The following is a 22,822-nucleotide window of genomic DNA, read 5'->3' on the forward strand; positions in this document are numbered from 1 at the left end:
ATGAGACGCTGTATCAACCCCCGGAAGGGGTGGTCCCGCGAACTTAGCACAATATGCACCTCAGACATCATCAATTTATACTACTCCAACTATATAATAAGTGTCTTTGATAGAAATATTACGCCTCAAAAGCAGAGACTAGGAAAATTGTAAAACAATTATGATTGGGGGACATTTGCTTGACTTATTCGAGTCATCATAGTCACTGTAAGGCTAGTAAGAAGAAGTAACTGTAAGAAGATTTGCTTCCAGTCACCGTGGCCACTGCAAGGGTGGTTTGCCATCCCAATAAATCAGTGACAGTCAAATCTTCTAGGGATCTAGGGTAAGAAACAACAGAAGAATTGAACTCTGACCACGGTGCGACGTCGACAGCCCTCGCCCGAACCCTTCCACCTTTCATTCGCGAAGCTAACGCACCTTATGCTGTTTACAGGCACTGTTTCACCGTTTACAACCGGCCCCTTTAACGCGCCGCCGTAGCTAATTGTCGTGTACCTGCGCTTTATGGTTGCCACGCCGGCTGTTCTCCTAAAGAGCTTCGCGACAGTAAAAGAATCTCTTTCCCGAAGGCATCGAACGTTCATATAAAACTGTTTTACAGCCGTTTCAGTTTTAGTGGCTGGACCACCCTATTTCCCGAGCTTCTTGGTCAATTTTTATGGGAAACGGCTTGACGGTTCTGGTGAGCACTTTTGACCGCTTTGTGCCGGTCCCTCTCTCTTCAGGTGCCGGCTGCTGTTTCGCCAGGTCGTCGCAAACACTCCGGGAACCTGATGCAGTTGCATCTGTCGTCGCGAGTAGCCGCCATTCTTCGAACGCGACTGGAAAATGGTCAGCACAAACGGGGTTCGCACGGGTCTCCTTATTTCTCAATTTTACTGTGTGTTCACGCTGCTCTTTGCAAAGGAAAGGTTAAACAAAAAGGGAAGACGGCAGAAGAGGGTGGAATATTTTCCAATGGAATAAATTCCCTTTAATTTATGAACAATTCTACATTTTATTCACACTAGGTTTACGGGGCGCTAAAAGTTCCTATTTTACATTACTTTATAATAGTAACAAGACTGTGCCGCCTTTAGAATCTTAATAATTGTAAGTTTAGAACCCGTCATTTTAACGGGTCCCCTAAACCTAGTGTTAAGTTAGATTCTACGGAATTTATGTTCGTACGTGTGCACTGTGTAATGGCTTCTAATCTTGCAGATGCTTAACGTTTATGCTAACTGGGGCCGAAGAAGTGCCATTTTCCCATTGCCGGAGGACGGTGTCCGGCTCAGAAGGACGAAGGACATGCCCAGAGTGCAAAGCGATCTGGGTTACTCGTTGCAAAACGGATTTTACGAGTCGGTTCGGGTTAGGGAGTTCTTTATGGCACTCGGGAGCGTGCACGCGGAGGTGGCTCGTCCTCCACGGACCTTCGAGGGTCGAACAATCGAGTGGGCCGGGAACTACCTACTCGTTTACGGACTCTCACCTCCCCTACAGCCCCCCCTCTCTCTCTCTCACGCTGTCTCTCTTTCTACCCTCTACGAGTCATAACCACAAGGAGTACAATGGGTGGAAACCACCGGCGGCTTTTCACCGGCACTTCTTCGTCCCGCCAATTAATTTCCGTGGCGGTGATCCCGGTCGAGGAGGCCACTCGAGGGCTGCCGATGGACCAGCACAAGTCTCCGAATACCATTCTACAAGGAGCTCCTAAGGGTTGCCTGCTGTGGGCCCACTTCTGTATCTTTTTACACGCTACGGATTTACCTAAGCGTCAATTGTCGAGAGCTGGATGAAGTTCGAAGGTCGTTCAACACGACCTACAATTTTCGGTTACGTTTCGGTGAGGGGACTATTTGTCTAGAATTAAAGAGTTCGTTTTTGCGCCGATTGATCTAGTCGCTGGACTCTAACACACTAATTCCATAGATTCTAGAATATGAAACAGAAGTGATGAGAAAATAATGAACACGTTGAAGTTACAGCCGCAAGTTACTGGAATTTTCCCGAGGAAGACTCGAAAATGGCACGAGGTCGTTTAGGACGCCCTGACATTGGAATCTTATAATTTTTAGTAGCAATAACTCTTTAACACTCAACTACAATGAGTTATAAAGGCACCGGTAATAAAATCTGGGTTTACGGAGGTCATCTTGACGATGCAAAGGTCGAGTTCTTCAGAATTCGCGTTACCCGAGTCGGATAACGTATGATGATTAATTCGTGTTCAAATCAATTTACATTCCGGCGTTGTTAATGGGCTACCAATACCGTTTTCATTAGGTGTACGCAAAAGTGTTAGCCTCCTTGGTTATTCGGACAAATCGATAACAAACAAAAATGGCCGAAGTCATCGAAGAATGTCGTTTTTACCGTAGCATGGAAATAGATATACAAGAAGAGGATCGGCAACCGATCCTATTCGGTAAGCTAGCCACCTCCGGCGTCCAACAACATTTCATTTCTTTTCAATGAACTCCAGAACCGCGTTAAAGTCTAAACGAGGTATTCCGCATCATTGACGACCGTTCTTTCAGGTCCAAGGTGGAATATATCATCGGCGGCAGTGCACCGGAAGCCAAAGGGGCCACAGCACAGTTAGGGGATGGCATCTATTCCAGCCGGAAGACGTCGAGGATTCTATGGAGTCTGGTCGGTGGAAAAATTGAAGAGCCTAGAGAGAAAAAGAGAAAAAGAAAGAGAAAGAGAAAGAGAGAACCGTGCTAATTCGCGCGACAATGCTTCTTCCCGTTGCACACCAGCTCGGCTCGGCTCGGCTCGGAAAGTTTATCGCGCGGCTCGCGAAAAACGACCTTTGGCTGGCCGCCAATCGCGGCACGATCTTCCGGGGGGCTCATGGCCAATCACGGGGACCGCTCGCGTCGCGTCGCACGGACTTGCATAATTTATTATCGACGAACGTTTTCGCCGGTGCCGACGTCCGACACCGTCACCAGAAATCCTAGCTCCGGCCGCGTCGGAACGAACGCTGACCTTGCGTCACGCGATCATCGTCATTCGACTCCGACTCCGGTTGTCGGACGATGATCCCGACGCAGGTGGACCCCGGAAACTATTGGGTCATTGCAAAGGTCTAGGTACCTTCCTATCGGACGGTGTTATTCCTTTAACATTGCATTCAACGAATGGTATACAGGGTGGCCCGAAAATATTCTTCTTCCTTTAAACGGGCGATTCCGAACAATTATTTTCATGACGAGCACACGTGCCCCAAAAATTAACGGTCCGCCGCCGTGGCGTTGGATTAACATTATCAATGTGGTGATTATTTAGTATATTATTTATACATATGTTTGAAGCGTAATGAATATCAGAGAAGAGATGTATAACGTATATATTCACTGATTTCAATGAAAAAAATTGCTGTTTTAGTGTTCATCGTGCTTTAAAAATGAATGTAATTAATATAGGCACACGGTACCCTCACAGTAATTGGGTCTCTACGTGGTTTCATTTACTGGCAATCCTTTTCATCGTTCTAGCGGCAGACGATCAAGGACTACAACGGAATGTGGATCAAAGAGATCGAAGCGTCTGTGCAAGATATAAACTGACATTGGTGGTTCCGGAGTTTCCGCAAATATCGAGGCATTACCGTCGCTGCCATCGATACCGAGGAGCTAAATCCCGATTCGGGACCACCGGTGGGTCGTCGCCGGCGTTCACGGACCTCGAAGAATCACGGATCTCGTTGCCCGTGTCTCGTCGTGACGGTCGGTGATGGATGCACCGGCATTTACCAAAGTCTTGTCGCGCGGGAGAGTCGCCTAGACGATAGAAGGATCAGGGGTAAAAAAAAGCCCAGCGACTGCGGAGCAAGGACAAAGGAGCGAACTGCGACGACGGCCGACGACGACGACGACGACGACCACGACCACGACCACGTCGACGACGGTAACGACGACGACGACGAGAAAAGGGGGGTAGACACGCGAGATCCAAAGACGACTCGCGCGCGGCTCGCCGGGAAAAGGGGTAGGAGGGTTCGTAGAAAGAGAAATGGTGGGGGGGGGGTGAAAAAGGAAGAGAAAGAGGCTCGCGGAATTCAGAACCGGGAATAGGGATGAAAGGGAGGGTGCACCAGTGGGAGAGAAAGAAAGAAACGTTGCAGAAGAGAGAGAGAGAGAGAGAGAGAGAGAGAGAGAGAGAGAGAGAGAGAGAGAGAGAGAGAAGAGGATGCACTGGCAAAGGAGAGAGAAAGAAAGAGAGAAACCCTGCGGAAGAGTGAGAGAGAAGAGGGTGCGCTAGCAGAAGAGAAAGAAAGAAACGTTGCAAAAGATGGAGGGTGGTGCACCGGCAAAAAGGAAGGAAAGAAAGAAAGAAAGAAAGATTCTAAAAGAAGGAAAGAAACATTGCAAATGGGGAAAAGAGAGAGGAGAGGGGGTCCGAAGAAGGAGGAAGAAGGAACCATCCGGGATTAGATCTCAGGGTGAGTGGGTAGGATTGGATTTGGCAGAGGCGGCGGTAGTCGGTGGTAGGTAGAAGGTGTAGAAGGAGGATAGGGGAGGGCAGAGACTTTGGTTGGTGTCCGAGTGGTGGTGGGGTTCGGATGGGAAACGCAGAGCGAGGGAACACAGCGACGGAGAAGGAGACCTAAGTGACAGAATAGAGGCGGCGGGTGGAGGTGAACTGGACAACCACCAGAACGATCCCCTCTCTCTCTCTCTCTCTCTCTCTCTCTTGTTCTATCTCCCTTAGGTGTATACTATCTCCTGCTTTCTCCCTCTCGCTCTCCCTCTCTCTCCCCCTCGCTCTCACTCTTTCTCTCGCCGGTATTTAAGGGAGAGTCGCGAGCGTAGCGCGCCAGTTACTACGGCCGATTGCCTCCACGAGGTGTTCGCCGGTCGAGGAAAACGCGCACACGGAAAAACCGCGCGGGATCTCCGGTTCCCGCCTTCCCCGTGCCACGTGGACCACACAGAGACACCAAGTTTTCGCGATATACTTTTCGCCCCCCCCCCCGCCGGTGAAGTCGATTGTCTCATCTCGGAACTCGTCGCAGACTCTCGCGACCGCTATCTTTTCGTTCGGTGCGTTTTCGGAGGTGTCCCGAGTTCGACGGTCGGCAAACATTGTTTTTCAAGTTTGACAGCTGAGAGAGAGAGAGAGAAAGAGAGATTTTGGTTTCGAGTCTGATTTTTTGGAAAGGGTTTTCCGTGGCCGTGTTCCGGTTTTGTTTGTTCGACTGCAAGTGCGGGGACAGTTCTCGTGGTCACTCGAATATGAACGAATGCGCGCTCCCTGAACTCGGGGCTGAACGACGAGGTTCACGGATGAGCTTGCACCAGATTTATGGAAGAGCTTGAACCGCCCCGCCGGAGGAGACTGGCTCGGGCTTTCGCCCGCAGATGAGATGCTGATCGACGTGTTGCCCAGGTACTGTACTCCTATCTTTCACCGGGTTCAGATAATGCCCTGAGAACACGTATTAATTAACACTAGATTTACGGGACCCGTCAAAACGACGGGTTCTACGTTCTTTAATTTACAATTATTGTGATTGTAAAAATGCATTTAGAGGAAATTTATTCGACACGTTTATTCCTTGGAACATATATTCTGGTAAAAGTTGCTAAAAATTTGGCTGAATGTATTCTTGAAATTTTTATAATATTATCCAAACTGGCCGCTTTCAGTGCTTCGTAAACCTAGTGTTAATTCTTTAGCGACGCTTTGATCTTTATAGTTACCGTAGTTTTCGGAAAGCTAGCATTCTCATAGATTGAGAAATAACATGTTATAATTAGGATCTTTATGCAAAGTAAAAATTGTCTGCATCGATTACTAGAAACAGAAGTTAATTAGAATGTTATTTCTTTGCTTGCTAATTTTAATAGACGAGAAATAGTATATTGACAGTATATTTTTTAAATTGTTCTACAATTTCAAATTTTGTCTATTCAATTTTGTTATAAATGCATAAAGATCCGCAGTCTGGTTATAATTGTCTACTCTTGCGTTGTCTCGGAGAAAAAAAAATTGTTCACGTTCTGTTAGCAACGGCGGTCATCCATTAACAATGAAAGACCGTTTCGACAACAGCGAATAACTCTCTTTCGTCCTGGAAAAAATTGAAAATAATATTAGAAGACGTGCGTTAATATCACTGTAAGAACCTGGAATTTTTCACTTACTATATGTCTTTAGAAAAAATTATTCGCTTCAGGTAGTGAACTCTTGATCCTCAAGTGACCTATTATCGATACTTCCCCACTGAAATTTATGCCAATAATTATTTAATCCTTGTCAGTAAAAATTGCTGCGTCATTATTCAAAATACTGTGTTTACATTGTTAGTGTTCGTATTTGATAAACTGGTAAACATTCGAGTGTCGTAAAAGGTATTATCTCATTATCAGAACCATAAAATGAAAAAACAAATGGCTAATTGAAATTTCGGAAAGAACGTGACCGCGATTAGGATTGAACGATTCCGGGCAATCGGTCTCGCACGCAAAAAAATACGATCGTCAAAGATCCGGCTTGAAAAACGATACAGATACGCTGCGGCCGTTATCTCCTCATTCTCCTGAATTACGCGAGTGTCGGCGCATGAGGTGACTCCGATACCATAATTTTTTCCCGAAGAATTGCATGAGGTTACGATACCGGCGATTACCGCTCGAGGGGATTAGACAGAATTTTTTTCACGGCATCGCAAATCCCACGTGAACGTTCCCGGCTAATCCGAACGATCATTGATAACCGAGAAGAGCTGCTTTCCTTATCGAACGCGAAATTCAATAATTTTCTTCTCATTTCTTCCGATGAATTCCGACGAAAACTGCTCCGTTCTGTAATAACAGAAGATTATGCTCTTTATTCCGTTTCTATCGAACGGAGGAACGACTGTTTCGTTTCGATTTGCTCGAACTGTTGGAAAAAGATTGCATGAGTTCTATAGTGTACATTTTAATCATAAAATAGAGTCTAGAAATCTCAAACACCTCTTTCGAGAAAATTATGATTATTAGACTGCGAATTTTATGCGCTTATGACGAAAATTAGTAGGTGTAATGCAAAATAGTATGAATGCCAGACAAATTTAAAAATACTATTGAAGAAAATAATTTTTTATTTCGCTCCAGTTTATATGTACATAAATAGAAATTGCTTCGTTTCTAAACTATGTTACTTCCAATTCGTGTGAAAGATGATTGGGAAACTACTTCGACAGTTTCTATCAATGTCAATGTATAGTTGTTTGCTAAAAAATTTGTTTGCTCGTGGTATCGCGAATTCCGTCGAATGATAATGCGATTCCCGAGTTTTGGTCTGCGGATGTACAGTCAGAGACAAAATTAAGTGGACACCCTTTGAAATCTAACTGTTTTAAAATAAAATCGAACGACTCAAGATCAATGGCAATTTTTACACAATTCTTTTCATACGTTGCCTAACACATCATCTCAAAAAAGTTCAAATCGCCCGGTATAAAATTTTAAAAGAGGTTTTTAACACTAGGTTTACGGACCACTAAAAATTATTATTCTACATTATTCTATCAAAGTAGCAAGAATTTATCTATCGACATTTTTAGCTATTCCTTTTCATAGTATCTACCCCAAAGAAAAATTGAATAATTTCTCATGGATGGGTCGTTACAATCTCCATAATTGTAAATTAAAAATATGAGAATCCGTCATTTTGACGCGGGTCCCGTAGACCTAGTGTCGAAGGGTGTCCAGCCAATTTTGTCCCCGACTGTATATCATATATGTGCTAATTACGTAAGAGCCGAGGGAATATACGGAGGCGCGGCTTCTTTTTATCATTTCGATGAAAAGAAGATGATTAAGCGGCCGATGGCGTACTGCCAAACAGTGGCATGGCAGTGGCCCCGGTGAAACGGCGAAAAGAAGACGTCCGCGGTTCTGGTATCGGCGTGCGGGACCCCTGTCGAACCCACGTCCCTTTAATTTCTTTAAATCGCTACAAAAATGCCGGGGAATTGATATCTGCGTTACAACCAGTCCGTCTAGCGATGCACACGATTCCGCATTGACGTATCGGATTCGAATTAGCACCGGTTCCTGATGGAACCCGCTAGACCGAATAGGAAATTCAATGTACATCGTCTTCCATCGCTTTAGGCAGATCAAACTGTTTAGATTCCCTTCTAAAACATTCCTAAACCGTGGATTTTTAATGAGAACTCTACAACGATTTTAGACAGAGTTGTTCCTCTATGTTCGATTTTATTGTCTTTAAGTCTTACTACAATTTCAGTGTTTTTCGGACTTTCTAGGACTTATGCTTTTATTTTAGAACATTTTCGAACTGACTCGTCCCTGTGATGATTCCTGAGGTCATTTGAAGTAACTTTTTCCTTTGCGAAAATCTTCTCCGCGCCTTCGTCAAGGAGTTATTCGCCAAAAACGTGGACCAATCAGAGCGCGGCTACTGCGGACGGATTCCGACTCGACCAATGCCCAGCGTCGACGTTGGCTGTAGCGGCGCTCCGATTGGTCCGCGTTTTTCGTTAATAACTCCTTAACGAAGCCGCGGAGAATATTTTCGCAAAGGAAAAAGTTACTTGAAATAACCTCGGGAATCACCCCTTTCAGGGAAGTACAACACTTTTGGGACACCGTATACACAGGTTCTAAAAATTGTAAGGAATTTAACATCGATATGGAAGAAGATTTGGGCTGACTCGTGTAAATTTAACAGTGCAGATTTTACTGAACACCTTTCCGTGCAACATCGAGTCAGACTCTAGTAAATACCTATGTTATTAATTTCCTTTGAACCGACATAAAATCCTATTTTATCATTCTCTTTTATTTTATTAAAACATGATATACAGTACATATGAACTTTCTTTTCTACGAAATTCTGAATGATGAGCTGCAAAATAAATGCAGGGGGTCAGATTTAACCGAGCACCAGTTTGATGTATGTCCAGGCGATGGTCTGATAAATATTGTCTGTCCAGGGAAGGAACGCGAATCGTTTGCGCCCGGTGCCCGATGCTGCTGGGCCTGTTGGTGCTGTTGGTGTTGTCGGACGCCGGAGCTCTAGTTCGACGATCGGACTCTCTTCCGGTCCAGTCGTACGGGAATTCCTCGGTGGAAACGTCCCGACACGGGACCAGCCGCGGTATTTCGGTCACCAGGATCCTCGAAGATGGCGAGCTCGAGCGTGTAATCCGCTGGCGCGGGATCTGCGCCAAGGAGACCGTCGTCAATTGGGGGTAAACAAACTTTTCCTCCCCTCCGTGCCCCCGAACCCCGAACCCCCGACATCCTTCATCCCTTTAACCGGACTTCGCTCCTCGGCTTTCTAACAACCGTGTCCTTTCAGCCACCGGCTCGATCTTTTGCGAAACTTGCCCACATTTCCCTGACTTCTCGATCTTCCGTCCCCCTGTCCCTCCTTCCGTGCATAACGTTCTTGGTAAATCCTCTCGTGCACTGTGTTCGGCACAATTTCATCAAAGAATCCTAGAGCCTTTGTTTCAATTTCAGGTACATAGCTCGGTCTTCTTCCGACCTTCCTATTTGTCCGTTCGAAAAATCGTCTTTTAACCCTTGACGGTCCGGAAGTATTTCAAGTTTACTTCCCACCAGGTCGAAGCTGTACGAAGAGAAACTGTGGACTCAACATTTTTATCATCAAGTATAGAAATATTTTATTTTTGTCGCTATATACGCGGCATTGGGCCGAGCACAGTGCCATGCCGCTTATATGGCGACATCGGTCCGTTAAGGGTTAAAACATTTGTTTCAACTTTGTACAGCAGCAAGAGTTCTGCCGCACACTTCGGAGAATAGAGTTTCGATATTTTTCATTTCCCAGAGAACGCGGCCGCCGCGCGTTGACGTTAACAAGCCGTCGCCGGAGCTTCTTGATCAGGGATTTTGTCAGCGTCCGGTGTTTTTTCGGCGGCGAGCACCAACAACCGGGGCCCCCTCGATCCTCTCTCCGTTAGAATAACATTTTCCCCGAGCAGAAGCAAATCTCCTTTGGCCGACCCTGCGGAGGAGTCCAGCTTCCTCTGGACGAGGCGTGAAAACAATGCCCGCCTTTCATCGTTGCCAATACAACGCGGGGGAGGGTTGTTGCGTTTAGCATCGGTTACACCTCTTTGAATAACGCCACGCCACCGTCACCGAACACCGTGGAAAACTGGCGTCGCGACGCTACGATGTACGCGCGGATACGTCGTCGCTCGTGTCGTCCCGTCTTTGTCATCCTTTGTCGGGAAGCTCATAGAATAGCGACTCGCGCTAAATCGACACGCTCACCTTGTTTCTTTCGAGGGAAAAGGGACGACGAACGCCGACCAACGTCGGTTTTCACATTTCGAAGCGTCGCACCGGTGCGTTGACAATGGACGAAAATCAAAAAATCTCGTTGCTATTCAAAACCTACATAGAAGCGTTCGTAAATATCTATTACAAATATTAGTAACGATATTGAGATAAAAGACTTGTTTGAATAAACAAGTATTGTGCCCGGATACTTAAAAAATTGTGCGTAGTATTAGAGAAAACATTATATTACAAGGACAAAGATTGTTTTAGAATTATTACTTCGAAAGTTGGACTACTTGGCGCTGTGCGACGCAGGGGGACGCCGTCAGTTCGACGGACCTGTCGATGTAATCCCAGCGGCGATTATTCGACGATTCCGCGTGGTAAGGGGTTGATTTTGATCAGCATTTGGCCATCGAGGGGCTTGTTTTTCGTCGTAGGGGTTGGTCCCCCGCGGAAACTCGGATCGAAAAACAATTTATCACGGGCCAGGCGTGGACAGCGACCGCTGAGCCAACCGTGGTCTTAAGCCGAAAAGCGGCAAGCTAAGTAAGCAAGGATTAGGCGACGTGCGAGAGTCCCGGAGTCCCTGAGTTCCGAGTCACGAGTCCTGAAGGACGCTGGCCCGGAGCGGGCGACGGTTCTAACTCATCTGCTGATGCTCTCACGAGGATACCAGGGAATTCCACGACCGCGAAACGTCGCCTTGCACTTAAACGGAGAAGGGGAAAGCTCTTTTCCTGTAACGAGAAAAGCACGAGTTGTCCGTTCTCATGATTCCGGGCCGTGTAGGCACCAGGGGGTGGGTTGGGGACGATCAATTTTTGATCGGGCAAAGGACAGGTACTGCGCGACCCGACGAACTCCTTTCCGCCGAGGAACAATTCGTCAAACCTTCCGATAGACAACCCCCTCTGTACCGCAACATCGCCATTCTCTTAACTACACCTGAGAATCGAACGTTCGACTGGCTTCCGACACGTTTCTGTTTCGATACACCTCTGGGAACCACGTAATTCATCGGCGAAACTATTATTTAACACTAGACACGCGAGACCCGTTAAAATGACGGACTGGCAATTTCTAAATTTACAATTACTAACCCATTTGCATCACAAGGAAATATGAAAAGAAGGCCTTTATCACCAAACTGTTTTTTTTTAAATTATATTTAAGTACAAAAATGACTACAAGTAAAAGGACTCCATATTTCAGCATTATAAGAAAATTAAATTGAGCGTATATATACGCTAATGATGCAAATGGGTTAAGAGTGCAAGGACGCACTTGTGGAGAACTCTTCAGTAGGTTTCTCTGAGCACGTATTACGATCAAAATGGCTGAAAATCTGAATAACTACAATTTGGTTATTTTTACAAATTCTTAGCGCTCCGCGAATCTAGCGTTAAAAATATGACCGCTCCGGCGTTTCACACTTCGCTCGAGCACGACCTTTCGCGATCGCTTTGTCGAGTTTCGCGAAGCCTCGAAGCGTCATTTCCGGTTTCATAAAGCGAAAGATGAGCGTGTTCGTCGGGCGATATTTTTGTTCGCGATCGAGGATTTTTAAAGTGTCCCCGGCCGGCATTATTCTCATTCTCTCTCGGCGTTTTACGAGTCGCGCGTATTCACGCAGTATCTCCTCGAAATGCCATACTCGGCAGCAGCCCCGTAACAGCTCCGACCGTAAAACTTGCGTTAACTTTCGTTTCGAGCGATAGGAAGAGGGGTGGGAAGGGGGGTGAGGGCGTTATCGGGATCGTGCGACAACAATGGAGGAGAGAGAGAGAAAAAATGGCGATTCGCAACTAGAAACGGGAAGGGGAGAGAGGGAGGGAGAGGCGAGCACACGAGGATCGGATCCAAAAAATCGGCGAGCGTGACGCGTGAGTAACGCGGGAGAAATTCACGGTAGATTGGCTGTGTGCACGCGTTGCTGGATGCGAGCAGTGATTAACGTGCACCTATGATTGATGCACCCCGCCTTATTTTCGACGCGCGGATAACCATCTTCCTCGGGCGTCATTAAATTTGCTACGCGTTGCTGACGCCGCCGGCGCCGATGCTCGATCCTGCTGGATCATTGGTCGGCACCTCGAGGAGGATTCGCGACGTCTTCGAAAATCGGCCAGTTCGATCGCGATCTTTTTCTGCTCGACTCCAAATTAATCCTTGCGCAGACCAAATTCACCTTTTACATATTCATCCTTTTGCAAATCCAAAAAGGTGAATTTGCGGTGCGAAAGTTTACAATTTAGTAACATATATTAAAGACGTGGAGGGGATGATTCTACATATGAGAATGTAAGCCGAAAATATGGAACAAACTATTTTCATTTGACGCCTGGTTTTCGGGGAAGAGTATGAAAGGTCTGACGCGCGTCTGTTCATGACCTACCGATTCTACTTGTTCCCAACACTGGGTTCACGGAGCACTAAAAATGACTATTTCACTTTATACAAATAACATGGATGTATCAAAATTTGTAGCCATTCTTTAACAATATATACCCAAAGAAATCGATTTGTTAAATAATTCCTCATGGACGCATCTTCACAATCTCACTACTCGTAAATAGGCGCGCGAACTCGACGGATTTTTAAAGTCATTTTTCTCGAAAACGAGACGTCGAATGAAAAATATTTGCTGCATATTTTGGACTGATTTTCTCATGAACCTTATACTCTCGTCATGTGTCCCCAACCCAGACTCTGTTTCTCATGATACATACCCCCCTCGGTAGAGATACGGACGTAGCACTGAGGCAAGTATGGCTGCAGGAGACCGGCAGAAAGTTGCAACTGATATACGAGGGCGGCTCGCTGACCGACTGCGTCGACGAGGAGCTCGTCGACGGCGACGACAGCTCCTGCGCGTCGAGTACGCACTCCGGCGACGATTACGATCACGATGACGATGACGAGGCGTCGATCGAGGTGTTCGACGTCGACGAGCAGCACGAGGACGCCTCGAGGATCCCGCAGGACCTCTCCTGGCTCTCGTCGACGTCCGAGCTGCAGCGTCGGTGCGCTCGCGTCAGGGCCAGGCCGAGGAATCAGCTTATTCGACAACATCGTCGCAGGTAAACGTCTAATCAACAATCTTATCAAATAATCAATTCTAGAACATTTTACACCCCTGAACAAAATGATAGCACACGCGTACTATCCCTAACCCATTGCCTTCAGGGTTTCCAATTAGGACACACTGTTTCATTTCGTCTGACGCTCTAAATACACATCGATTGAAAACGTAATTTGAAGTCAAAGTAAAATGTTGCTATTACATATGATGCATGATTACATATGACGAGTACATTCGTCTCGAACAAAACATTGTCATCTGCTCTTGGCGAATGTACTCGTCTTCAGACCAAATATTGTCAACTTTAGGACGCTCGAGTTAGGCAGAACGTTCTGTACAATTTATCGAAGGGGACGAAGAGTTTTTTTAGAAGGGAGGTCAGAAGTTAAATGATATTTTCGATGCAGGAAGTACGCGAAGGTGGAGAACGCGACGAGCAACAACAGCCGCAAGCAAAGAAAAGGGAAGAGTCGGTCCCGGAGGGACTTGTTGATGATCCCTGGGACGCAATGGTGCGGCCGAGGTCATCGTGCCACCAAATACACCGATCTGGGTGGTTTTGGTACCGCGGACGCTTGTTGCCGCCGACACGACACCGCCTGTCCCTTCTTCATACCGGCTTTCGAGACGCGTTACGGCCTCTTCAACTGGGGCATTTCGAGCATGATGCACTGCGCCTGTGACGAACGGTATCGGAATCAATATTTTCCCCAAAATTCCCATTCGAATCAAAACCGAGTAGTAGTAAATGATGTCGCTCTGTTTGTTCAGTTTCCGCACGTGTTTGAAAATGGCCGGGACCTCGTCGGCGAATTTCATCGGCAAGATCTTCTTCGACGTGCTGCGCACCAAGTGTTTCATCCTGAAGCCCCAAAAAGTATGCGCGAAATGGTCCTGGAGGGGCAAGTGCCAGCGACACGAGTACCGGAAGCAGGCTCACGTTCGCGACAATGTTCCTTATTAATCTGAACAGAGAGGATCGAGCCTAATAAGATGAGAAAAAGAGATAGAGTGAAAGAGAGAAAGAGAGAAAGATAGAGAGAGAGAGAGAGAGAGAGAGAGAGAGAGAGAGAGAGAGAGAGAGAGAGAGAGAGAGAAAGGTTTCGAATATTCTTCTTCTAGAGATGTCAATACCAATTCTCAGGGATGTAACATTTTATTGAGTATTTAACCGTGGCAAAGGATCATTGGGAATGATCGGTTTCTTGTCGAGCAATCGTCGTCTGAGTTCACGAATGACAATACAATGGAGGTCGTAGTAGGAGACTCGCGAAACTGTAAATTCTTCGATTAAACTTCGCATTAATGCAGTCGCATTTAATGGCCAGATTTTCATTTCCATTCGATCATCTGTCTCATTGTATCAACCTGCCCCGGTCACCTTTAAGTCTTGTTCTAATCGACTGTTTTCCATACGAGAATTTAATTTTCTCCAGACGGAAAGCGATCTAGCAATCAGACCGTTAATTAAACACTCGCGAAACTCGGCAGCAGTAAAATGAGTTTGAAACGTTTCGAGATAGACAGGGTATCGTTTGTATTAACTATAATAATATACGCTAGCTGTGTAGTCGCTATCGTCCTAAAAGAGGCCAAATAAATTATTCTGTAGATAAAACAATATTGAAACTATACATATCAAAGTAGCATAATTTTTCAAGCATGAGAAAACTAGAGGAGAATCGATGTTAAGGTGTAGCCTTAATTTATGATGCGGTAACGAGTCTTGATCTACGAGTGCTCGGGTCGGCGATTTTCTTTGATGAACGTTTCGTTGATTATATTTCGTATTCGGTATGTCTGTATTTATGTGCGAGTGTAAGTATGGTGCTGTGTGTGTATGAAATCATTCACACTATTGTAATGTTACACGTTCGTTTTAATTTAATGACGCAAGTGGAGCGCTAGTGGAACAGTATACAGGGTGTGTCGCACAAATGTTGTACTTCAACATTCTCGGGACACACTGTAGAAAGAGGCAACAGGTATTTGATTAATGATCAAATTGTAATGAATAATTACAATTAACCATGACCACTTGTAGATTAATCAAATATAATGAGGCAACTTCCCATCGTTTTAAGTATTAAGTAAAATATGCAATGTCATTGACAGACTACGGATCTATATGGAGAATTGTTCGAAGTTACCGGAAGGAATGATTCTTGGAATGAAATGACAGTGTTTTTACATTGTTCGAAAGTTTTTTTTATTTTTTCTGTATGCATAAAATCCGCAGTCTAATCATTCAACATTTGAAAGTCGTGTAACTTGCTAATGGAAAAAATTTCTATTGCGTTTGAAACATGCTAACATAAAAGAATACATATACTGTATAAATGGAAATAGCCCACGCATACTATGAAAAGACATACAGGACCTGTCTGCCTAGTCTGTATTTACTAGTAGGTTTATCGTTGTATATATGTAGGATAGAAACACTGTACTATCATCTATAATAAAAAATGACGTATCACGAGTACAATTCTAATTACACTGAGGATTTTCATGCGAAAAAAGATTGCCTGCATCTATCGCAGAAAAACAACAATCGAATAGAATTATATTTCTAGTCTTAATAATTTAAAGTTCTCACATTTTTAAATTTTTCGAATATTTTTATTGTTTCGTATTTCAGCTACTTAGTTTTATCATAAATGCACGAAATCCGCAGTCTAATTGTAATTGTACGGCAGATCTATGTGCGTCAGTAGCTCATAAAAATCTGAAGAAATCGATAAATATTTAGTACAGTTCTAGATTATCCGTGAAGTAACGGAACCATTAATACGGGAAGCACAATTTTCTTTAACTTCTGTTTCTCGAAATTCCTGTAAAAGTGTAAACTTGTATAAACATCGACAATCTAGTTATAATAAAGTCTTGTGAGGAATCGTAAAGACTTTAATAAAGTCTTTACAGAATAAGAAGTCAACACAGAATTCTGTGTTGTTTCTCTTCTGCGTTCAATTTCTATTCGAAGTTGAATTCAAATCTGCCGCGTCGGTGATGGGATATTAGACGAGCTTTACCGCGCATGCGCGTCCGAAAGCAGTAACGTATCTATATTGTGGAGAAAGTAGTGGGGCGTTATTATTGGCGGGAAAGTCCAAGACGAGACGACGAGTCAAGCACACTACGAATTTTTGGTAAATTATTGTTAATATTTGAATGACGTACACATGGTATACATTCCTTTTTGCAAAATCAAATTATAACAAATTTTGCGAAATTATGCAGTGTGACCAATGTCACCCCATTTTGGCCAATCTTATTACTTCACTGACGCCGAAATCGTCGCGCATGCGCGAGAAAAACCGTCCAATGTCCAATCACTGGGGAGAATAGCGCGGTAGAGTGGGGAGACGAGTTTTAATTTGACGGCTATGACTGTGACATCAGTCCCGCGTGGTCCCGCGCAAACGAGGTTAGTTTCTGTGTTGTGATAAACGTTAAACGTTTAACTGTCAAACATCAAATGCTGCCAGTTAAAAGTGAATAGCAAATATTGTTTCAAAAGTGTCTTGCAATCGGACATTGAGATGCTTGAACATGAAGTGAAGTCGAAGCAGGGAAAGATCCTTTGCCCGCGGGAACAGTTGGATTTGGGATTCACTTTAAAAGGAGGACAAAGTTTTAGGTGAGTTATTAACAATTTCAAAGTTTGTTTTATTCACAGAACATAACCAACATTTGTGGAACGATCGCAGATTTTTCCTGCTGTATTTTCTTGCTGGTAATTAAGTATAATACATTTTAGATGGGTTGTTGAGAATGACGGGTACAGAGGAGTGTTCGATGGATGTGTCTGGATGCTTAAGCAAGACAATACATATTTGTTTTACGTTGTCCAAGGTCCACTAGATGACTCCAAAAATTACAATGATATTTTACATCGATACTTTCGATTAGACGTGTCATTGCCAGACCTCTGCAAAGAATGGTGTACTATAGACAAACATTTTCAGAAGTCGTTGAATAAAGTAAATGGTGTGAGAATATTGAATCAAGAAGTTGTCGAAACTGTCTTCTCCTTTATATGCAGCTCAAATAATAATGTACAAAGGTATTCACAACGTGTTATCGCAAGTGATATATGAATGAAACTTATACGTAATCTTTGTAGAATATCGACAATGGTAGAAAAATTATCCTCCATGTTTGGCGAGAGAATCTGTTCAATCGAAGGTAAAGATTATTACAGTTTTCCATCCATTGAGGCACTAGCAAATCGAGCTACCGAAGAACAATTGAGGAACGAAAAATTCGGATTCCGTTCGAAATATATAACGAGTACTGCAAAACGTTTAATGGAATTCGGTGGGAAAGAATGGCTCCTCGGTTTGCATAAAGATAATAATATATCTTACAGTAAAGCTAAGAAAGAATTGATTGTTTTTCCCGGAGTTGGCCCAAAAGTTGCGGATTGTATATGTTTAATGTCTTTGGGTCATTTAGAAGCTGTCCCAGTAGATGTACACATACAAAAGATCGCGATGACAACTTACTTCTCAGAGCGACAGGGAAAGATTAGCAATGACGAAGTAGGCAATCATTTGCGCGAATTGTGGGGCCCGTATGCTGGATGGGCACAGGCTGTAATATTCTGTGGCGAGTTGAATACGGAACGTAAAGTGCCTTCAAAACGTAACGTACGTGAACTGCATCTAGGGCGTAAAATGTGTCCAAAGAAAAGCAGATGAAATGAGAAAGAATTACATATAGTTTAAGAATTTTCCTACATACTACAGTTATGCACAATGATATATCACGCTTTATCAGCGTGATAAAGCATTACTTACCAATGTGATAATGAAACACAACCAAAACATACAAGTGTCGTTCTGTACAAAAGGGTTTGGTGAACTTTATTGCAGCAGTTGCACCTTAAATAAGTTCGTTTTCAATATTTCCATATGTTACATGTGTTTAGTAAAAATATTTTAAATATTGTATCATTTTCTCGACTAAAGCTTCCTCTTCTTTTTTCTACCGATACCCACCAGGGCAAAGTCAAAATCGTCGAGAATCATGTACTCCGTGAGAAACTTTAGATCATCATCCCCCTCGTCGTCATCGTCATCATCTGAAAGGAAAAACTACAATATTCATCGCGAATGTAAGTCGAAGCTTCTTACTATAGCAGAACAGCTACCTACCCTCAGATTTCGATGATTTTTGAAGCGAGTAAGCGAGACCTCTGCTAATGTGTAAAAGAAAAAGTTGTTAAAAATATCGATTTGTACAACATATCCAAAAATCATAGAAATCTGAGCCCTTTCGCAGACCAAATTCACCCTGTTGCAAATCAAGTTTTCTTTCAAATTTCATATCTATAGCCAAATTATTTCCTTACTATTTGGTTTTAATATCCTCGAAAAGATGCTCTGGGAGAGATGACGCAATCCAGGGACCGTTTTAAATAAAAACTTTTTTTGAGATGGTTTTAATGAAGACAAACATTCCATCTGTAATGATGCAGGTACAGAACTGCAATGAGATAGTCTCATCTTACTCTTTGCAGCTGTAGAGCATACCATAGGGTACAACATTGTGTTCCTCAATCCACAAAAAGCAATACCTAGAACATGCTATTGCAGTTATACATACTAATTGTAGCAATAGTGTCTTTATGGTATTAGGTTGGTGCATATGTCCAATTTTAGTTTTGCATGCTATTATTTCCCAAACTGTAGCCGTTAAGTCTCTGCTTCCGATGGTACTTACTTTAATCAATCAGTTTATTTAGAAGAAAATGCTTGTTTAACGTTATCATTTCATATGCAAGAACCTGCTACTTCACCATTGAATCCTGAAGCATCTACATACCAAGGGATTTTCTGTTCAGGAAAAACTCTAAGGTACCCTTCCACGTGTTCAAGTATACCCCGACCAAGCTGCCCTGACCAAAGCTGCATCCATATTTCTTCTTTTTACCACCGTACTGTATGTACCCTTGGTAGGAAAAGCCGAAAGATTCCTGATCTAACCCAAGAAACGAACAAAATATCCCCTTTGTGCTGCTCATATGCACTTTACTTGTACCGACACCGACCATCTGAAAGTAATAAGAAAAGAAATATCTTCTGTGCATTGTCAAGAATGTTAAACGTCTGTCGAAAGCTTACAAGGTCTGTTCCATAGGGAGGAGTGAGTATTTTAACTTCCCAATAATGATGTCTTCCTTTTTCCAACAATTTAGTTCCTCTGACCGCAGATGTACCTTGGCTGAATTCATTGTGGAACAGAACAGTTAAATTTTCTTCTGATAAAACAACAGCGGGTGCTGCATGATCTTTGTCCCACTCCCACTCGAAATCTGCGTGTAAACAACAACTACAATTTCTAACAAAGCTTGTGACATTTAATCAATGCATGTTGCACGACCGAAGGACGATCATTGAAAGAATTGAACTTCGTGTTTATCGGAATGTAAATAATAACGTTGCGATCGTGATCGTTCGAAGTAAACAATACGCTGTGTCTCGATCGAAAACAACGAAGTAGATTGTCTTTTACCATTGTCTTCTCCGCAACGACAATTCTCGGAACCACAGTCACAAAATCTTGGGTGATCAACGGTTTGAGCTTGCAACCATTGAGGGAGTTGATCAGTTGTGAAATCTTTGCCCGATAGAATATTCATGCCGATATGTGACGATGAGTTATCACGTACTCTGATTTACAAGGATCGTCATCTCAGTCACTTGTTTCAAAATCGGCAATTATTCATTATTCCTGATCAACAAATTTCTTTTATGAAACAGATCTGAATATACTTGCAAAGTAACATGAAATTTATAACGTGTAGAAAATATAATTTATTTGTAAATATTAAAATATTTCGTCGCTACCAGTTTCAGCGTTTAGCCACTATATAGAGTGGCGCTGTACTGGAAAAACCAAGTGGCGCCATCTATGGAAAACACCGGCAAACTGCTAACACTTTTTCGATCACCAGATGGTATAACAGCGCCATCATGAAAATATAAACCACAGACTTATAAGCCTGTGTAAAAACAAACTTGCAGAATGTTATGATTTTTTAAGAAACCGTTTCAATTTCGCGCAAATTCAATAAACAAACAACTTTAATTGACAAGAAAAATATAATCACCTGCTGACCAATTGTTGACTTTTAATTCGATCATTGTCAATATTACAGAGTATTTAATACAACGAAAAAGTTGTCGGAACGTGAACAGACGTATATTGTTAGAGGTTTAAAAGATAATAATTAAACATGAAGCTCGATGTGTACAACGACATCGTGAATACAATCCGAGATTTTCGAGGTTTACCAAAGGATTGCCGCGATGTATTGAAACAGAAATACAAAGAGTAAGATTATCTCTATTCAATAATAATCTGATTATTTACTGTACCTAAATACATACTTTTTTTTATTTAGCATTCCAGCAAGCACGCTATATGGAATACTATCCTTAGATATACAACATAAAATGAAAAAATGGCATTTGAAATTGTTCGGCGATAACAAGAACTATTATGTTACGTAAGCACATATTACATTGTGTACTTTATTATATCAAGGTCTATATATATTATTATATAATACTGTTTAAACAATAAGTTACATGAAAGCTGTGCGAAAAGGGGAACCAGTTGGTATACTATTAAGACTGGCTAAAAATCTTAGCGTACCTCCGGCATTATTAGCTAAGAATGTTCTCGAAAAACACGATCCTGATGGTAATTTTTCTGCAATTTAATAATGAATCTCTTAGAAAGCCGAATTATTATACTGTCTTAAAAAATATATTTTCAGTTTCTAGATCTGAAATTGGTAGATTATTCAAAGACACTACACTGATTCAGAACAAAGATCTCGCGTACGAAGTTTACTTGGTAATACTAAGACTTTTTAAAAATTCAACGAGAGGATCCATATATTTCCAACTCACCGAATATGTATAACTCTCTTTCACAGTGTGTTTTGTACGACAACGTGTACGGACCCATAGCAGACGCCATTGGAGTGTAACTATCTTTTTTTCCCTTTTTAATAGTTAATACACTGTCTTTTAAAATGATTTGCTTCTCGTGAATCAAACCTTTAGGTCAGTTGGTCAGGAGTACGAGTTGAAGCTGCAGAACTATTTGACAGAGCGGAGTCTTGCGTTTCGCAACGAGGAATACTTGAGATCAAGAGGATACGACAAGACACCAGATTTCAAGCTGGAGGTACCAATCGCTGTGAACGGTTTCATAGTTAATTGGATAGAGTCGAAGGCAAGATTCGGTAACATGGAGATCCATCAAAAGTATATAAAAGAACAATTTCTAAGCTACTGGAATAGATTCGGTCCAGGACTAGTGATTTACTGGTTTGGATTCGTGGACACCCTAGCCGAATCTGGCGAAAAAAGATTCATCATCATGGACCATTTTCCAGAGAACATAACGTACATGGATCCTGCGTGTATAGAACATACATTGTAATTCAGTATTATGTGACACAAGTATTATGCGACGCCGCTCGAGCCACGGTAACTAAAGTCTCGAATTTGCAATCAAACGAAGCGACTTTCGAGTTACCGCGGCTGGACCGTGCTCGCACGATAAGGATTATTCTTGATATAAATATAAAATGATATTTTCGCCGTTACTACTCCCCTCTTTTCAATGAAATTGCAAGCGGATATGTACATGTGTATTTCAAAAAAAAAAAAAGGGAAGAATTGAAAGAAACGAGATCACGGTGGTAAAACACAAACGGCCCACCGCGCAAGCGAGCTAATACATTTATTTATATATCGAGCTGTATCTGGCCATAGGCGCCGCTGCTATCGCGATTACAAAGCCAGTATGGAGTATCTCGTGGAGCTTTCGACTGCTCGGTAAAACCGTGCGACAGGAAACGCTAAGAAAAGAAACGTCAGGACCTCTTTGTTTTCGTACGATCTATTTGTCAATTAACCGGGACGGAAACGTCACGTGAGAACACGCGCCGCGCCAGCCAGCCTCCAAACATGTCGTAGACAACGTTTCGAATCGATAAAACCGTTCGATCGGATCCGCAGAAACGTTGCCTGATAACACCTGTCATTCATCGGGAAATTGTCGCGCTGTCAACGATCACAGCTGAACACGCCGAACCAGGTGTTCACCGACGGTCTGCGAACCGCAGGATCAAGGTAAAGAAATCGTCGAGATCGGTGCGTTTTGCCTACTCGTCGTGCATTCTTGACGTTTCATCGTAAATACGAGTATCGTAGAAAAGTGAATGTTCAGAAAAAAGAATTTCGACGAACGTCTCTGTTGACATCGAGTTTGCACGCTCGTCTGGTCTCGCGTGGAACAGACAATGTTCGACGGTGTAGCATAACAACCCCTAGCACCGACACCAAACAAATATCATACAAATGCATCGCATATTCACGCGTCGACTAAAATATCCTTCGAATGCAGTAGCGGCGACTAGACCTGCGAATCTTTCCGTAAA

General features: G+C 43.2%; 5 protein-coding genes across 8 annotated transcripts; 4 read left to right on the plus strand and 1 right to left on the minus strand.

The window, feature by feature from the left end:
• The first annotated feature begins 330 nt into the window (after nt 1–330).
• Nucleotides 331–4,145, plus strand: LOC143361434 (uncharacterized). Its single transcript, XM_076800813.1, has 4 exons — nt 331–834; nt 1,207–1,834; nt 2,529–2,643; nt 3,495–4,145. Exons 2-4 carry the CDS (start codon nt 1,784–1,786, stop codon nt 3,731–3,733), a joined length of 405 nt encoding a protein of 134 aa, XP_076656928.1. The 5' UTR covers nt 331–834; nt 1,207–1,783; the 3' UTR covers nt 3,734–4,145.
• Nucleotides 4,146–5,066: 921 nt separating this feature from the next.
• LOC143361438 (uncharacterized) lies at nt 5,067–16,298 on the plus strand. Its single transcript, XM_076800818.1, has 5 exons — nt 5,067–5,388; nt 8,951–9,208; nt 13,016–13,354; nt 13,764–14,045; nt 14,128–16,298. Exons 1-5 carry the CDS (start codon nt 5,366–5,368, stop codon nt 14,318–14,320), a joined length of 1,095 nt encoding a protein of 364 aa, XP_076656933.1. The 5' UTR covers nt 5,067–5,365; the 3' UTR covers nt 14,321–16,298.
• Nucleotides 16,299–16,822: 524 nt separating this feature from the next.
• On the plus strand, nt 16,823–18,059 carry Ogg1 (8-oxoguanine DNA glycosylase). Its single transcript, XM_076800822.1, has 3 exons — nt 16,823–16,996; nt 17,117–17,422; nt 17,483–18,059. The coding sequence occupies exons 1-3, from the start codon at nt 16,899–16,901 to the stop codon at nt 18,057–18,059; spliced, it is 981 nt and encodes a 326-aa protein (XP_076656937.1). The 5' UTR covers nt 16,823–16,898.
• A 178-nt stretch (nt 18,060–18,237) lies between these two features.
• Nucleotides 18,238–20,207, minus strand: LOC143361442 (SPRY domain-containing SOCS box protein 3). Of its 4 annotated transcripts, none has more exons than XM_076800825.1 (6): nt 19,876–20,207; nt 19,485–19,675; nt 19,186–19,414; nt 18,713–18,937; nt 18,516–18,556; nt 18,238–18,442 (listed from the first exon to the last, which is right to left on the minus strand). In XM_076800825.1, exons 1-6 carry the CDS (start codon nt 20,000–20,002, stop codon nt 18,407–18,409), a joined length of 849 nt encoding a protein of 282 aa, XP_076656940.1. In that variant the 5' UTR covers nt 20,003–20,207; the 3' UTR covers nt 18,238–18,406. The 4 variants fall into 4 exon arrangements, with proteins under 4 accessions (XP_076656940.1, XP_076656939.1, XP_076656938.1 ...); XM_076800824.1 differs by having other exon boundaries at nt 18,516–18,559; XM_076800823.1 differs by lacking the exon at nt 18,516–18,556.
• Nucleotides 20,208–20,316: 109 nt separating this feature from the next.
• Nucleotides 20,317–21,983, plus strand: LOC143361443 (CDAN1-interacting nuclease 1). Its single transcript, XM_076800827.1, has 6 exons — nt 20,317–20,697; nt 20,768–20,872; nt 20,951–21,069; nt 21,146–21,225; nt 21,308–21,357; nt 21,438–21,983. Exons 1-6 carry the CDS (start codon nt 20,600–20,602, stop codon nt 21,817–21,819), a joined length of 834 nt encoding a protein of 277 aa, XP_076656942.1. The 5' UTR covers nt 20,317–20,599; the 3' UTR covers nt 21,820–21,983.
• The last annotated feature ends 839 nt before the right edge of the window (nt 21,984–22,822 follow it).

Source organism: Halictus rubicundus, chromosome 15 (genome assembly GCF_050948215.1).
Source record: "Halictus rubicundus isolate RS-2024b chromosome 15, iyHalRubi1_principal, whole genome shotgun sequence".
Taxonomy (NCBI): domain Eukaryota; kingdom Metazoa; phylum Arthropoda; class Insecta; order Hymenoptera; family Halictidae; genus Halictus; species Halictus rubicundus.

Bases quoted from the DNA above. Each gene is read 5' to 3' on its own strand.
- LOC143361434 (XM_076800813.1), top strand. From the start codon at position 1,784: ATGAAGTTCGAAGGTCGTTCAACACGACCTACAATTTTCGGTTACGTT. The intron at 1,835-2,528 runs GTGAGGGGACTA...CCGTTCTTTCAG, and splicing joins CAATTTTCGGTTACGTTTCG to GTCCAAGGTGGAATATATCA. The intron at 2,644-3,494 runs GTCGGTGGAAAA...TCATCGTTCTAG, and splicing joins CGAGGATTCTATGGAGTCTG to CGGCAGACGATCAAGGACTA.
- LOC143361438 (XM_076800818.1), top strand. From the start codon at position 5,366: ATGCTGATCGACGTGTTGCCCAG. The intron at 9,209-13,015 runs GTAAACAAACTT...CCCCCTCGGTAG, and splicing joins GAGACCGTCGTCAATTGGGG to AGATACGGACGTAGCACTGA. The intron at 14,046-14,127 runs GTATCGGAATCA...CTGTTTGTTCAG, and splicing joins CACTGCGCCTGTGACGAACG to TTTCCGCACGTGTTTGAAAA.
- Ogg1 (XM_076800822.1), top strand. From the start codon at position 16,899: ATGCTTGAACATGAAGTGAAGTCGAAGCAGGGAAAGATCCTTTGCCCG. The intron at 16,997-17,116 runs GTGAGTTATTAA...AATACATTTTAG, and splicing joins AAAGGAGGACAAAGTTTTAG to ATGGGTTGTTGAGAATGACG. The intron at 17,423-17,482 runs GTATTCACAACG...TAATCTTTGTAG, and splicing joins TCAAATAATAATGTACAAAG to AATATCGACAATGGTAGAAA.
- LOC143361442 (XM_076800823.1), bottom strand. From the start codon at position 20,002: ATGAATATTCTATCGGGCAAAGATTTCACAACTGATCAACTCCCTCAA. The intron at 19,676-19,875 runs GTAAAAGACAAT...GTTTACACGCAG, and splicing joins TCGTTGCGGAGAAGACAATG to ATTTCGAGTGGGAGTGGGAC. The intron at 18,443-18,712 runs GTAAGGAAATAA...TTTTCCTTTCAG, and splicing joins GAGGATATTAAAACCAAATA to ATGATGACGATGACGACGAG.
- LOC143361443 (XM_076800827.1), top strand. From the start codon at position 20,600: ATGAAGCTCGATGTGTACAACGACATCGTGAATACAATCCGAGATTTT. The intron at 21,070-21,145 runs GTAATTTTTCTG...ATATATTTTCAG, and splicing joins CGAAAAACACGATCCTGATG to TTTCTAGATCTGAAATTGGT. The intron at 21,226-21,307 runs GTAATACTAAGA...TCTCTTTCACAG, and splicing joins TCGCGTACGAAGTTTACTTG to TGTGTTTTGTACGACAACGT.